Below are 13264 nucleotides of genomic sequence, written 5' to 3' on the forward strand. Positions count from 1 at the left end.
GGTTGTTGCATAACTTTGCCTTCTACGTTGCTTCTTTCCTACACTTCTTACATAGTACGTCAACAATTAGTGATGTCTGATTCACCGATATTCCCGCCTTTAAATACTGTAGAGCATGGGTAGGCAAACTAAGGCCCGGGGGCCGGATCCAGCCCAATTGCCTTCTAAATCCGGCCCACGGATGGTCCAGGAATCAGCATGTTTTTACATGAGTGGAATGTTTCCTTTTACTGTATTTAAAATGCATCTCTGGGTTATTTGTGGGGCATAGGAATTCGTTCATTTCCCCTCCCCCCCCCCAAATATAGTCCAGCTCCCCGTGTCTCTTGGAAATGCATGCAAAGCACCTGCCCATACTGCTAAACAGAGGACGCCGATAGCTAAAAATAATTATAAAATTGCTTGTTGATGTTTCTTTGTTCACTGGGCAAACATAACAGCGCAGAAGAATTAAAAGGGGGGGGGGGTTAGTAAAGGCGATGAGTTTAATTTGAACATAGATTCAAACCTTCATTGCTTTAGGGTGCCCTCTACTGACAACTACATTCACTTTAAAGGATTGGTTAAAAAAAAAAAAACTTTCAAATAGTTGTTGAAGTGAGGTTCACCCTCTATAGGAATTTTTTTTTTTTTAAAAAAAAAGCATTTTTATGATTATGCTCAGCATTTCCCCCCTCCTTCCCCTTGAAACACTGCTTTACCTAACTATCCTGTCCACTGTAATAGTAAGCAGCTTGGATCCTGTGCACTATAGATTGCAAGGAAGGCAAGGAAGGGCTGACCTGCCAGCTTCTTCCGGCAAAGCAGCAGCACAATTTCACCCGTCCAGCAGCTTAGTTTGCTGCCTTTGAAGAGCTTAGTGGTGCCGATGGATATGTGCCACCCCACTGAGAGTTATAGTACCCATGAGATCACCGCCAGACAGATAATCCAGGCCAGAGCTTCATTTCACTCTGTGGCAGTCCAAATAGGCATTTCGGATCAGATCCAAAGCGGAAGACTTTATGATGGATAGCCCTGCCTTATTTCCCAAGGCTGCGAAGGTCACTGATCCGTTTGCTTCAATCTGCCTACTCTCAGAAAAGTATGTTTCCTTGTGACACTTCCATCACAGCATTCCTAAATCATAGGCTGTGTGCACATTACCAGCTTAAAAGGCAGCTGGGTTATTCTTTTTCTCGATTCGGACCTCATGAGGAATGGTTGAAGCCAGGAGTTGGGAGAGAAGGGATATAATGTGATGTCACATGGAAGAGGGAACAAGCTTGTTTTCTCCAGCTCAGGAGGGTAGGACTCGAACGGATGGCTTTAAGTTACAGGAAAGGAGATTTTGCCTAAACATCAGGGGGTGAGGGAGAACTTTCTGACAGTAAGAGCTGTTCCGACAGTGGAAAGGACTCCCCTGGGAGGTTTTTAAGCAGACATTGGATGGGCATCTGTCAGACATGCTTTAGCTGAAATTCCTGCATTTCAGGGGGTCTGGAGGACCCTTGGGGCCCCTTCCAACTCTACAATTCTATGATTCTGTGATCTATGATTCTGTGAACGCTGATTTGTGGGTAAAACAATCATCATGCAGCATTCCATCAGGAATAACAGGATAGGTACGGCTTGTGACTAAAGATATATGCACAATGCTTTCCAAACCAGTGGTGAGAGCCAGTGTGGTGTAGTGGTAAAGAGCGGTAGTCTCGTAATCTGGTGGAGGGTTTGCATCTCTGCTCCTCCACATGCAGCTGCTGGGTGACCTTGGGCTAGTCACACTTCTTTGACGTGTCTCAGCCCCACTCACCTCACAGAGTGTTTGTTGTGGGGGAGAAAGGGAAAGGAGAATGTTAGCTGCTTTGAGACTCCTTTGGGTAGTGATAAAGCGGGATATCAAATCCAAACTCTTCTAGTAAAAGCCCAATGGATGCAGAGCAAACAGGAGCATGTATGATCAGCGTCTGGAGGCAAAGTGTGTGTTTCGATGCATCACAGGGGAAAGAGAGTTCAACATGCCAACGAAAGAACAAGTTCCCTTCTGGAGAGACAGGGCACTTCAGTAGATAAAGGAACAAATAGAGAGATGTCTTTGAAGATGATTCAGTTACTTGTTTTTTTTGTACATCTGGAGGGCCACCACAGGCTCCCCCATTCCCATGCTAAAGTCAGCTCCCTCTGTGTGTGGCAGGGAAGACAACTGAGGTTTTGGCTCTGAGAGTGGGGTCCTCGCACTCCCTTCCACGAAGATTTTTCAAGTTTTACCTAATTCGCAAGCACGCAAGTTGTTACCTGACCTGAAAATATACAAACACCAATAAATGTTTGACATGTAATCGCGAACTTGTTTTCTCTCTGAAGGATATTGCCCTGCAGATGGCAAAGCTCTGCTGTGAAAAGAGAGGTGGCTTGTTGAGAAAGAGGCATAGCCCTAATCACAACCCATTTGTTGTCAAAGCAATCAGAAAAGCCACTTGCAAACTTTCCGCAAGTTCTTCAGCCAATGGGAATTTATTTGAACTGTAAATTGAAGCCAAAGTTGCCATGGTGCGCTCTTTTGCCAACAGGCCAATTGGCTTACACTAGCAATGTCCATGTGTACACTGTCACTCACCAAGTTGAAATCAGACAAGCAAAATAACTTGGCCTCAGTTACCTGTGTTGCAGGGGGCTGAACTAGATGACCCTCAGGGTCCCTTCCAACTCTGCAATTCTACGATTCAGTATGGCTCTTCAAAGTCCATTTTCTAAGAAAACGGGTTTGGAACGTCAGTTTCAACCAAGGAGGTATGTAGAAATGTAGATTTTGCAGAATTGTTGTTGGTGACACTGCTAAAAAAACACACTGTGAGGTGATGTTCAAGGAAGTAAGATGGAGCCTAGATCTTCTATCTATCTATCTATCTATCTATCTATCTATCTATCTATCTATCTTTAACCTTCCAGTTCTGGTGAAGAGGTGGAACACATACGGATGGTTCTCACAGTGAAGCTGTCAAAACCATCACCTCTTGAGCGGGTGTTTCTCTATTTCTCTATGCAATATATTATTGCATGGATTTCTGCCATCTCATGGAGAATAACCATGCCCACATGGATATTCCTGGTGGCTACTGGCAGGGCTTTGGAGTGTCTCCAGCATTGTCCCATGCTGTATGTGCACTTTAGGTTCCAGCTCGCTGTTTCCATGCAGAATACTGCCCCAAGTAAGGCTAACCTATGGATCCGCTTGGAATAAAAATTTATGACAGTGCAGCAACACGAAGAGGATTCAGGCTACAGCAAGCTAACGAAATTTTCTCTTGAAGAGGATAAAGTGAGCAGGTTTCACTCCAGATATTCCTGGTCTATTTGGAAGTGGAGAAATGAATGGCATATTGGGGCTGTCTTCCGAGTTTCACTAAATGTGTTTTCCACATGAAGGCCACAAACATTGCCGGATCCCCAACTCCCACCAGCTCTTGACGGTGATGATTTAGTAAGAGGTCAGGGATGAAGGGAGAGAAGCCCAGCAAGGCTTGGAAGAGCCACAAGTTAGCCACTACAGTGGTACCTCTGGTTATGTACTTAATTCGTTCTGGAGGTCCGTTCTTAACCTGAAACTGTTCTTAACCTGAAGCACCACTTTAGCTAATGGGACCTCCCGCCGCTGCTGCGCTGCCAGAGCACGATTTCTGTTCTTATCCTGAAGCAAAGTTCTTAACCTGAAGCGTTATTTCTGGGTTAGTGGAGTATGTAACCTGAAGCGTATGTAACCCGAGGTACCACTGTACTTGCTATAGAGCTATTCCTGGCAAATTCAATGGGGCTGCTGCTGTAGAGGAAGTGCTCAGTGTTGTATTAATAGCAACCGAACAGGTAAAACAACTGGTAAAACAGTCCCCCGAAAAGGCAGGGCAAATTTCTGTTGTGCAAAGTTTTGTTGACTGGTTGCCAAAGTAAAAATGTGAGAATAATTTCCCTATTTAGACAGGTTTGACTCATAAATTGTGTTTTGAAGAGAAGAAAGCTGTTTTTTTTAAGTTTTAAAAATGGATTTATATATGCTTGCAAATGTTTTGCTCAGTTTCAATTTGCCATGGATAAAAAAGAGAAATTAAATCGGTGGGGTGGCAGCGGCTTCTTTCCATTGTATACTTTGCCCTATAACACCATCTTGTGGTTTATATTTGTTTTGTCAGATACTTCCCCTCCTGCCTCAGTAAAATAACAGGAAACCATGTGAATTTCCATTCTGCTTTTGGTACTGGTGTTCATTGACCTTCTGAGGAACCGAGGTGCACTGTAAGCACAACATGCTATGTGCATTCATGCTTCCGCTCATAAATTAGTTCCGTTCCGTTTAGTGGTTAACCAAAAAGGTTTTAAGCACTCATTCATAAATCACTGAAAACAAATATCGAAGCCATGATGTTCTTTCTTATAGGACCCATTCGTCACCAGCCCTTTGCTGCACCCCCTTTGCTGCAACAGAACTCATGTTATACGAAAACACTGGTAGCTTCAAACAGCCATATAAGGACACTTCAGATTTAAAAGCAACGTAGTAGAGAAAGAAGCAAGGAGTTGAATTGGTGCCCCTATCTGGTCCCTTGCAGCCTTGGCAATGAGATGTTGGCTGCTCAAAGCAGCAAAGGAGTGGCCTGGGGGGTGGGCGGATGGGCGGGCAAGCCACTCCGAGCCAGAATGGAGAGGCGCCATTTTTTAGGGGGGAGGGTTAGGCTTGCACCCTTGGTGGGGGTCAACCTAGCTAACTCCTAGGTACACCCCTGTAGAAGTGTTTTGTTGTTGTTCAGTCGTTCAGTCGTGTCCGACTCTTCGTGACCCCATGGACCAGAGCACGCCAGGCACGCCTATCCTTCACTGCCTCTCGCAGTTTGGCCAAACTCATGTTAGTAGCTTCAAGAACACTGTCCAACCATCTCATCCTCTGTCGTCCCCTTCTCCTTGTGCCCTCCATCTTTCCCAGCATCAGGGTCTTTTCTAGGGATTCTTCTCTTCTCATGAGGTGGCCAAAGTACTGGAGCCTCAACTTCAGGATCTGTCCTTCTAGTGAGTACTCAGGGCTGATTTCTTTGAGAATGGATAGGTTTGATCTTCTTGCAGTCCACGGGACTCTCAAGAGTCTCCTCCAGCACCATAATTCAAAAGCATCAATTCTACGGCGATCAGCCTTCTTTATGGTCCAGCTCTCACTTCCGTACATTACTACTGGGAAAACCATAGCTTTAACTATACGGACTTTTGTCGGCAAGGTGATGTCTTTGCTTTTTAAGATGCTGTCTAGGTTTGTCATTGCTTTTCTCCCAAGAAGCAGGCGTCTTCTGATTTCGTGACAGCTGTCACCATCTGCAGTGATCATGGAACCCAAGAAAGTGAAATCTCTCACTGCCTCCATTTCTTGAAGAAGTGTTAGGGGAGCCATATTTTCAGATGTATTGTCCCTATGCCTTCAGCACCATCTGACCACACAGAAATCTGACCAGGTGAAGGCAGTGACTGGAAAGGTCTCGCCTGCTTAACTGCTGTGCATAGGAGTTGGGCCAATAAAAATGGGCTGGAGGTTTACGTTGGGTTTATTAAATTTTATACATTGGTTCCCACTAAAAATCTCCCGCAGCAATTTACACCCAAAGTAAAACATACAATAAAAACCGTGTAAGCATTATTAACCAAACAGACTTTGCAGCACAATATCATATTGCTGTCCAAATGTCCCTGTGGGGGTGGGTGGGGGGGCAGGAATACCTTTGGCAGACACCAAAATGATGGCATGGTTAGGAACATGCAGGACTCCCTAGGAAAAGCACAAACACAAGTAAAACTCACTCTTGTTCAAGAAGATCTGATCTTGGTCAAAAAGTAATCACCTTTGCTCTGCATTAGCTTTGCTTTTCGCCTCTAAGGGAATAGAGAGAGGGAAGCATCAAAGGCAAGGGGGATTTGCCACATTTTGTACATCTTTTATACTAGAGGTGGGGAGCCTGTGACCCAGATGGTCTCCAGTTGGTCTCCAGTTCCTAACTGGCCATTGGTCTCCAGTTCCTAATGTCCCCAGTCAGCAAGCCCAATCTGAAGAATTGGTATATGAAGAAGTGTGAATGCACACAAAAGCTCATACCAAGAACAAACTTAGTTGGTCTCTAAGGTGCTACTGGAAGGATTTTTTTTATTTTTTATTTTGTTTTGACTATGGCAGATCAACACGGCTACCTACCTGTAACAGCAAGGCCAATGTTCAAGGATAATGGGAAGCTGGGAGTCCAACACACCTGGAAGGTCACAGGTTCCCCATCCTTGCTTTAGAGAAAGCATTTAGCAGTTCCTCATCACCTTGTCCAAAAAGCAGCAAATACAGTGGTGCCTCGCAAGACGAAATTAATTCGTTCTGCGAGTGCTGTCGTATAGCGAAAATTTCGTCTTGCGAAGCACCAACAGGGGAAGAGCGGTTTGACGGGGGGGGGGATCGCGAAAATTTTTCGTCTTGCGAGGCAAGCCCATAGGAAAATTCGTCTTGCGAGTCAGCCTTTCGCTAGCGAATGCCTTTCGTCTAGCGAGTTTTTCGTCTAGCGAGGTACCACTGTATACAAATCTCACTTGCCCAAAGTAGAAGATAGTTTGTGCACATGTGTGACCCCAGGACTGATATTTTTGTTTCCAGCCAGGTCTTAAAATACATACCTTTGCAAAACAAACAGATAATAATAATAATAATGATAACAATATTATTATTATTATTATTATTATTATTATTATTATTACTACTACTACTACCTTTGCAAAACAAACAGATAACAGAAGCAGAAGACTGAATGCCACTACAGCTAAAAGGGAAATTCCTAACCCACAATCAAATGTCTAGCCAAGCCCTCCAGCAGACAAAAGGTACATGCCCTTTTGTCTGTGATGAATATTCATGACAAAGCCAGTCTGGTTTCCAATGGAGACAGTAAACACACTGGGAAAACCCAAGGCTCTTGGGGTGTTTGGTTTCAGACGCACCAGCAGAACAAAAGCTACTGTAGTGCCGAAAAGCTCCCCCGTAGTACTAAGCTACAACAACAAGCTCTCCTTACACATTCAGTGGGCATTCTGGGGATCCCTGAAGCAATGTGGGTGTTTGAAAGTGCACACCAGTGTGGCTTGAGTTTCAGGAACAAAAGCTTGCTGCGGACAACTGACAACTCAGAGCTTCCAATTGCAGCATCTTTAGCTTAGAAAAATATTATCGTATGGAATCTTGCCTCCATGCAGTGCACAGATCCAGCTTCTAAACACAACACTGTTAGGCCATCCAGTAAGTGTGCACAAACCCAAACAGGAAACCTGCAGAACCTCTTCACACATGTTGTGTGCTGGACACCAGGGATTCGATTTGTTTCGTTTACCTAATCAAATGCCTAAGGGAAAATGCTGGGTAAGGATAACTGTGAATGTTTAGGGACTTGCTAGCACTTGCTCAAGCTTCTTGGGGGTTGGTGACCCAGTACTGCTTGGCAGAGAAAAGCTCATATAGGATGGGGAGCAGAGCAAATGGACTCAGGAGGACAACATCGGCAGGCTTCCGGTCACCGGCTACCAGCCCTGCTAATGTGAATTTAGCCTCATCCTCGTCTCCTTCGCTCAGCAGCAGCCAATCTGCAAGGACTCTACTGGCTACCACACAGAGCTCGGTGAAACAATCAAGCAAAAGCCGTGGTGGAGAGGAGCAAGAAGCCCTGAAAGCAGACCAGGTCCGGCAGGACACAGTCTGGAGGGAGTTTGTGGAGGCTGAAAGAAGGGCGACGGAATATTGGTGAGTAACCCAGTATCATTCTTCCCCTGACACAACTGTACTCCCAACTCATGTTTGACCTCAGGTGGGCATCCTGGACTGCCATGAGAGACGGGGAGTTCGTCCAGACTTCAGTTCATCCCACAGCTTTCTCCTGGGGAAAACCCACTGTTCGCCACTGAATCAGAACAAAAAAAATAACCCCCCCCCCCCAGATTAATGTTTGTTCTGATTCAGCGGTAAACAGTGGGTTTTCCCCAGGGGAAAGTAGTAGGGACAAGGAAAAACACACTCAGAAACCATGGGATAATTGGGAAATGTCTAGGACTCATGCTTCCTAGGCACAGAAGTGTGGATGGGTCATTAGGCTGCAGTCCAACCCCCCTTTGTGCCAGGCGGGGCATTGGCTTGGGCAGAGGTGCCTCTCTGCCCAGTCCAGCCTGTCCACTGGACAGCGTGTCTGCAGATGCAGTGGTGGCTCAGCTGTTTTGTCACAGCACCCCACTGCTGGCTTTTGGACTGTCCTATATTACTCATTGTGGGTGCCACTGTTATAATCTCCATGTTGGTGCATTTGCCTATTGTCTTGTTCCTTAAGGCTGCTGCTTTGCATGAAACATCTTTGCAATGTATCTCTGTAAGAAAAGAAAAGAAAAAGCAAAAATAGGGGTTGAATGGTTGTACAGGTGAAACTCGAAAAATTAGAATATCGTGGAAAAGTTCATTTATGTAAGAAATTGTTTTCATTAGCTACTGGAGTTTAATATATGAGATAGACTCATGACATGCAAAGCGAGATATGTCAAGCCTTTATTTGTTATAATTGTGATGATTATGGCGTGCAGCTGATGAAAACCCCAAAGTTGAGATTGTTAATTTGGGGTTCTCATCAGCTGTACGCCATAATCATCACAATTATAACAAATAAAGGCTTGACATATCTCGCTTTGCATGTCGTAAGTCTATCTCATATATTAGTTTCACCTTTTAAGTTGAGTTACTGAAAGAAATGAACCTTTCCACGATATTCTAATTTTTCGAGTTTCACCTGTATGTACTTTGCCTCATGTGAAGAATATTTTCGTGTTGGGGAAAATGCAGCACAGGAAAGGCCCCTTTCATTTATATCGTGAGCACTCTGGTAGAGGAGGCAAGGAGCTTCTTTTTTTCAATGGTATGTTTGCACCAGAGCCAGGAGGATGCTAGGGCTTCTCACACAATGGTAAATTCAATACTTATTACATTTCATGACAAATGAAAGATATCGGGGGGGGGGGGAGGAACTTTCTTGTTTTGCAGGCTTTTAAGAACTGGGGTTACCAATTGCTCCAGCCACTCAACCCTTACACCAATCCTGTGCTGCCTTTTTAAAAAAAAATGCAGTAACAACACCAGTAATAATAGCATGATAATAGTTTAATAGAACATAGGCATCTGGGCCAGTGGTTTTCCCACCCACCCCTCTTCAAACTCTGCTCTAATTGAAAGGTTTATCCCTGAAAGACAGTGTGACCACAATTACACGCATGTTCATGCAATATGAAGAAGGACATTGGGTGTATTCTAAGGCAGGAGAGGGCGGAAAGAAGATTGGGACCCATTATGAGATGGATAGATTGTTTTGCAGTAGCTCGCCAAGCATTTCTGACTCCCTTGCTTTTTTTTTTTTAACCAAGTGCAGCAGCAAAAGGGCTGACCCAGCAACCAAATTGGACTATATGCCTACCTGATTTGCATCAGTTCAAATGTAAATGTGTACTTGTACATATAGCAGGTCATTCCAATGTATGGTCCGTGAGGTGCAACTGCAACAGGCAATCGGCTCTGCCCCATGAATCGCCATTTTGCGCCTGGTTCTGGTTAGCAGACCTTGGGGTAGCAGTAAAAAGAAAAAAAAGCATATCACATAGGCACACCCTCTAACCGTGCCTATCGTAGAGTTAAGGTGAGCAGCTGCAAAAGATGGCAAGGCTCCTGCACCTTAAATGTGTAGAAGAGGGAATTCCAGCAGGTGCTGCTTGCATGAGACCTGCTGAAATTCCATCTTCTATGCAACCATTAAAGGAGCAGGAGTTCTGCCCTCTTTCGCATCTGCCCATCCTGTTGTTGTTCAGTCGTGTCCGACTCTTCGTGACCCCATGGACCAGAGCACGCCAGGCACGCCTATCTTTCACTGCCTCCCGCAATTTAGCCAAACTCAGGCCAGTCGCTTCAAGAACACTGTCCAACCATCTCGTCCTTGGTCGTCCCCTTCTCCTTGTGCCCTCCATCTTCCCCAACATCAGGGTCTTTTCCAGGGAGTCTTTTCTTCTCATGAGGTGGCCAAAGTACTGGAGCCTCAGCTTCAGGATCTGCCCTTCCAGTGAGCACTCAGGGCTGATTTCTTTAAGGATGGATAAGTTTGACCTTTTTGCAGTCCATGGGACTCTCAAGAGTCTCCTCCAGCACCATAATTCACAAGCATCAATTCTTCGGCGATCAGTCTTCTTTATGGTCCAGCTCTCACTTCCATACATTACTACTGGGAAAACCATAGCTTTAACTATACGGACCTTTAACTATACTTTAAACCATAGCTTTAACTATACAGACCTTTAACTATACTGGAGAAGGAACTGGCAAGCCACTCCAGTATCCCTGCCAAGAAAACTCCATGGACAAAGACAACAGGCCCATCCTAGGTGTGTGCAAGTTTAGGACACATGGGGGCTGAGATTAGCAGTTTTCCATTCAAGAAGCCATTGGTTGGCCTACTCTCAGCAGCCAGAAACATCATAGCCAGACACTGGGGAGACCTGTCAGGAGTAAGCATGGACCAATGGTACCAAATATTATGGGAAACAGCCTTATTAGAAAAACTAACCAATAAATTCAAACTGACACAGGGACAAATGGAAGAAGATGCCTTCACCCCGGTATGGTTCCCCTTTATCACATACACAGCCCGACAACGACAACGACAAGAATCCATCAACAGCATACGAATCAATATGGCTAACCCAATTCAAGAACACCCACCCACCCCACTCACACATGAAAACAAAGTTCACCACAGCCAATCTCAAACAAACAACCACACCCTAGGCCAACCCCAACCTCTTTCACCACTAAAGGAACACAAGCGAGTAGCAAAGAGAACCCGCACAAGCGACGCTGACACAAAACCCCACACATACATTAAGTAAAACAGAAACATCGCCACCCGACTCCACCCCCACCCACCATGCCCCCCTCCACCTCTTCCCCCCTTATCTTCCTAATGTAACACTAATGTCTCAACAAATGAAACTGATCTGCAGAAAATGGAACTTGAAAAAAGAGACATTGCACATACTTTTGTAAACCAAGAAATCTTTAATTAAAAAAATGTTTTTAAAAAGAAGCCATTAGTTGGACCCAGCCCTATAATTATGTCTTTATTCTAGTCCTTTTAATCAAAACAAAATAAAAATTTCTTTCCAGTAGCACCTTAGAGACCAACTAAGTTTGTTCTTGGTATGAGCTTTCGTGTGCATGCACACTTCTTCAGATACACAGTCCTTTTAATGCCATCTTTAATTTCGTAACATCTGGCAGCGCTATGCTTGGCTAACAAAACTGAAGCACTCTCTCTGTATTATTCCAAAGGTACCGGAACTGGAGTTTCTTAAAGGACTACGATCCATTGGTAAGTCAAAGACGAACACCCCTGTTACAAAAGGGATGAGGAACTTCAGGGTGGTATTATTAAGGTATTCTTGCCTTAATTGTGCTTGTTCGTTTCTGTCTTCTCCCCCCCACACACATGCAACAATGGACCCTAGCAGGGGTTCACAAACTTTGGAAGTTTTTGGTAGCCAGGCAAACCTTGGCACACCAATGCTCTTTCGCGCAAAAGGTTGGGGAGTGATATGTTCTCATGCTAAGCTTTGGAAATGCTCTGCCTAGTGCTGGCAAAGTGCAGGAGCAATGCCTCCTTCCCAGAAACATGCAGGGATTGCATCCTGAGTACAAGGTCTCACGAGATTTTCTTGCCCTTCTCCATGCTTGGGTCATGGCTGGAGCAGTCACCCAGAGGTTTTGTTAGCTTATAGTTCCCAGTCTCCCATCCAAGGAAGATAGGAGGCTGCTTTATAAAATGACAGACCTACTTAGCTTCAGCAGAAAAAAAACACCTGCCTACAAGTCTCTATCGCTGAGAAATTCTCCTTTCCCTTAAAAGGAGTTTGTTTTACTCTTGTTTGTCTAGGTTTCTTAATTCATACTCATTTTAAATATCATTCAAATTCTATGCAAGGTGCCTTGCTGTCAGAAGAACATCAAAATCTCACTGCTTTCTGTGATGAGGCTGATGAGATTCCTCCACCCTTCTTCCAAACACAAAAAAGATATGACTGCAAAGGAAGAATTGTGGTCATGCTTAAGAGGGTAGTAACAATTCTCTCCTTTGCAGCTGAATCACCTGACAGCATGGTGACACCAGGTGACTGACAGGTGAGGGGCCCCACTCAAACCTGTTCATGTGGCCTGAAGGATGGTTTGGGCAGAAGGAAGAAAATTCCAAATCTGGCCCACTAGTTGAATTCAGTTGCCAACCCCTGCCTTACAGAGACTGCTGGGAACTGTAGTACTACAGGATATAGATGCCACATTAACAGTTATCCAATTTTAGTTCATGCAGGATTATGCTGAAAACCGGTCTGTAAATACTTGGAAATAAAGGAAGTAAATGCAGTATTTACAGAAGCATTTTCTGTTTGTTTGAAGCAAGCTCACATAACTTGATGTTTCTTTTACCCAGGGCAATATAAAAGAACCTGAGCAGCTCCCTGAATACATGTCAGTTTTCTCAGACAAAATTCCCAACACCAGCGGACGTGTTATTGGCAGCAGAATGAACACGGATCTTGGCAAAACACTAGTAAAAATGGATTACTTCCTCAACTATGGAAGAAGAAAAAATAAACTTGGACAGGAACTCCAGGCTTCCTAGAATCAGAAAATAAGAATTCTACTCCCCTCTTTTAAAAGAGGAACTACTGCTCTAACTCAGTGTTTTTCAACCTTTTTTGGGCAAAGGCACACTTGTTTCATGAAAAAAATCACGAGGCACACCACCATTAGAAAATGGTAAAAAAATTAACTCTGTGCCTATATTGACTATATATAAAGTAATTCTCTTGAATAGGAATCAAATAAACACATTTTTTCCCACGGCACACCAGGCAACATCTCACGGCACACTAGTGTGCCGCGGAACAGTGGTTGAAAAACACTGCTCTAACTACAACCAAAAACAATAACATACTTTCTCTGTCTCTCTAGATGCCATATTTCCAAAGGCTAGTGGATGATGGTTGAAATTCTATCCAAATAAGGCATTTAGTGATTTCAAAGTGGACACCCGAGAACATGATTATGGGTCACATTTAATATTTTTAGTTTCAACATTTTAAGAAGTTTATGGAGCTGAATCGTATTCCAAAAGCTTAATCTGCGCAGAGTTATGTTAGAGAACCAGGAGGTCTA

General features: G+C 44.3%; 1 protein-coding gene across 1 annotated transcript; it reads left to right on the top strand.

Moving 5' to 3' along the window:
- The first annotated feature begins 7118 nt into the window (after positions 1 to 7118).
- On the top strand, positions 7119 to 12733 carry C3H2orf50 (chromosome 3 C2orf50 homolog). The gene is made up of 3 exons (XM_033143109.1): positions 7119 to 7777; positions 11384 to 11423; positions 12537 to 12733. Exons 1-3 carry the CDS (start codon positions 7416 to 7418, stop codon positions 12726 to 12728), a joined length of 594 nt encoding a protein of 197 aa, XP_032999000.1. The 5' UTR covers positions 7119 to 7415; the 3' UTR covers positions 12729 to 12733.
- Positions 12734 to 13264: the final 531 nt, after the last annotated feature.

Source organism: Lacerta agilis, chromosome 3 (genome assembly GCF_009819535.1).
Source record: "Lacerta agilis isolate rLacAgi1 chromosome 3, rLacAgi1.pri, whole genome shotgun sequence".
In the NCBI taxonomy this organism is placed as follows: Eukaryota; Metazoa; Chordata; class Lepidosauria; order Squamata; family Lacertidae; genus Lacerta; species Lacerta agilis.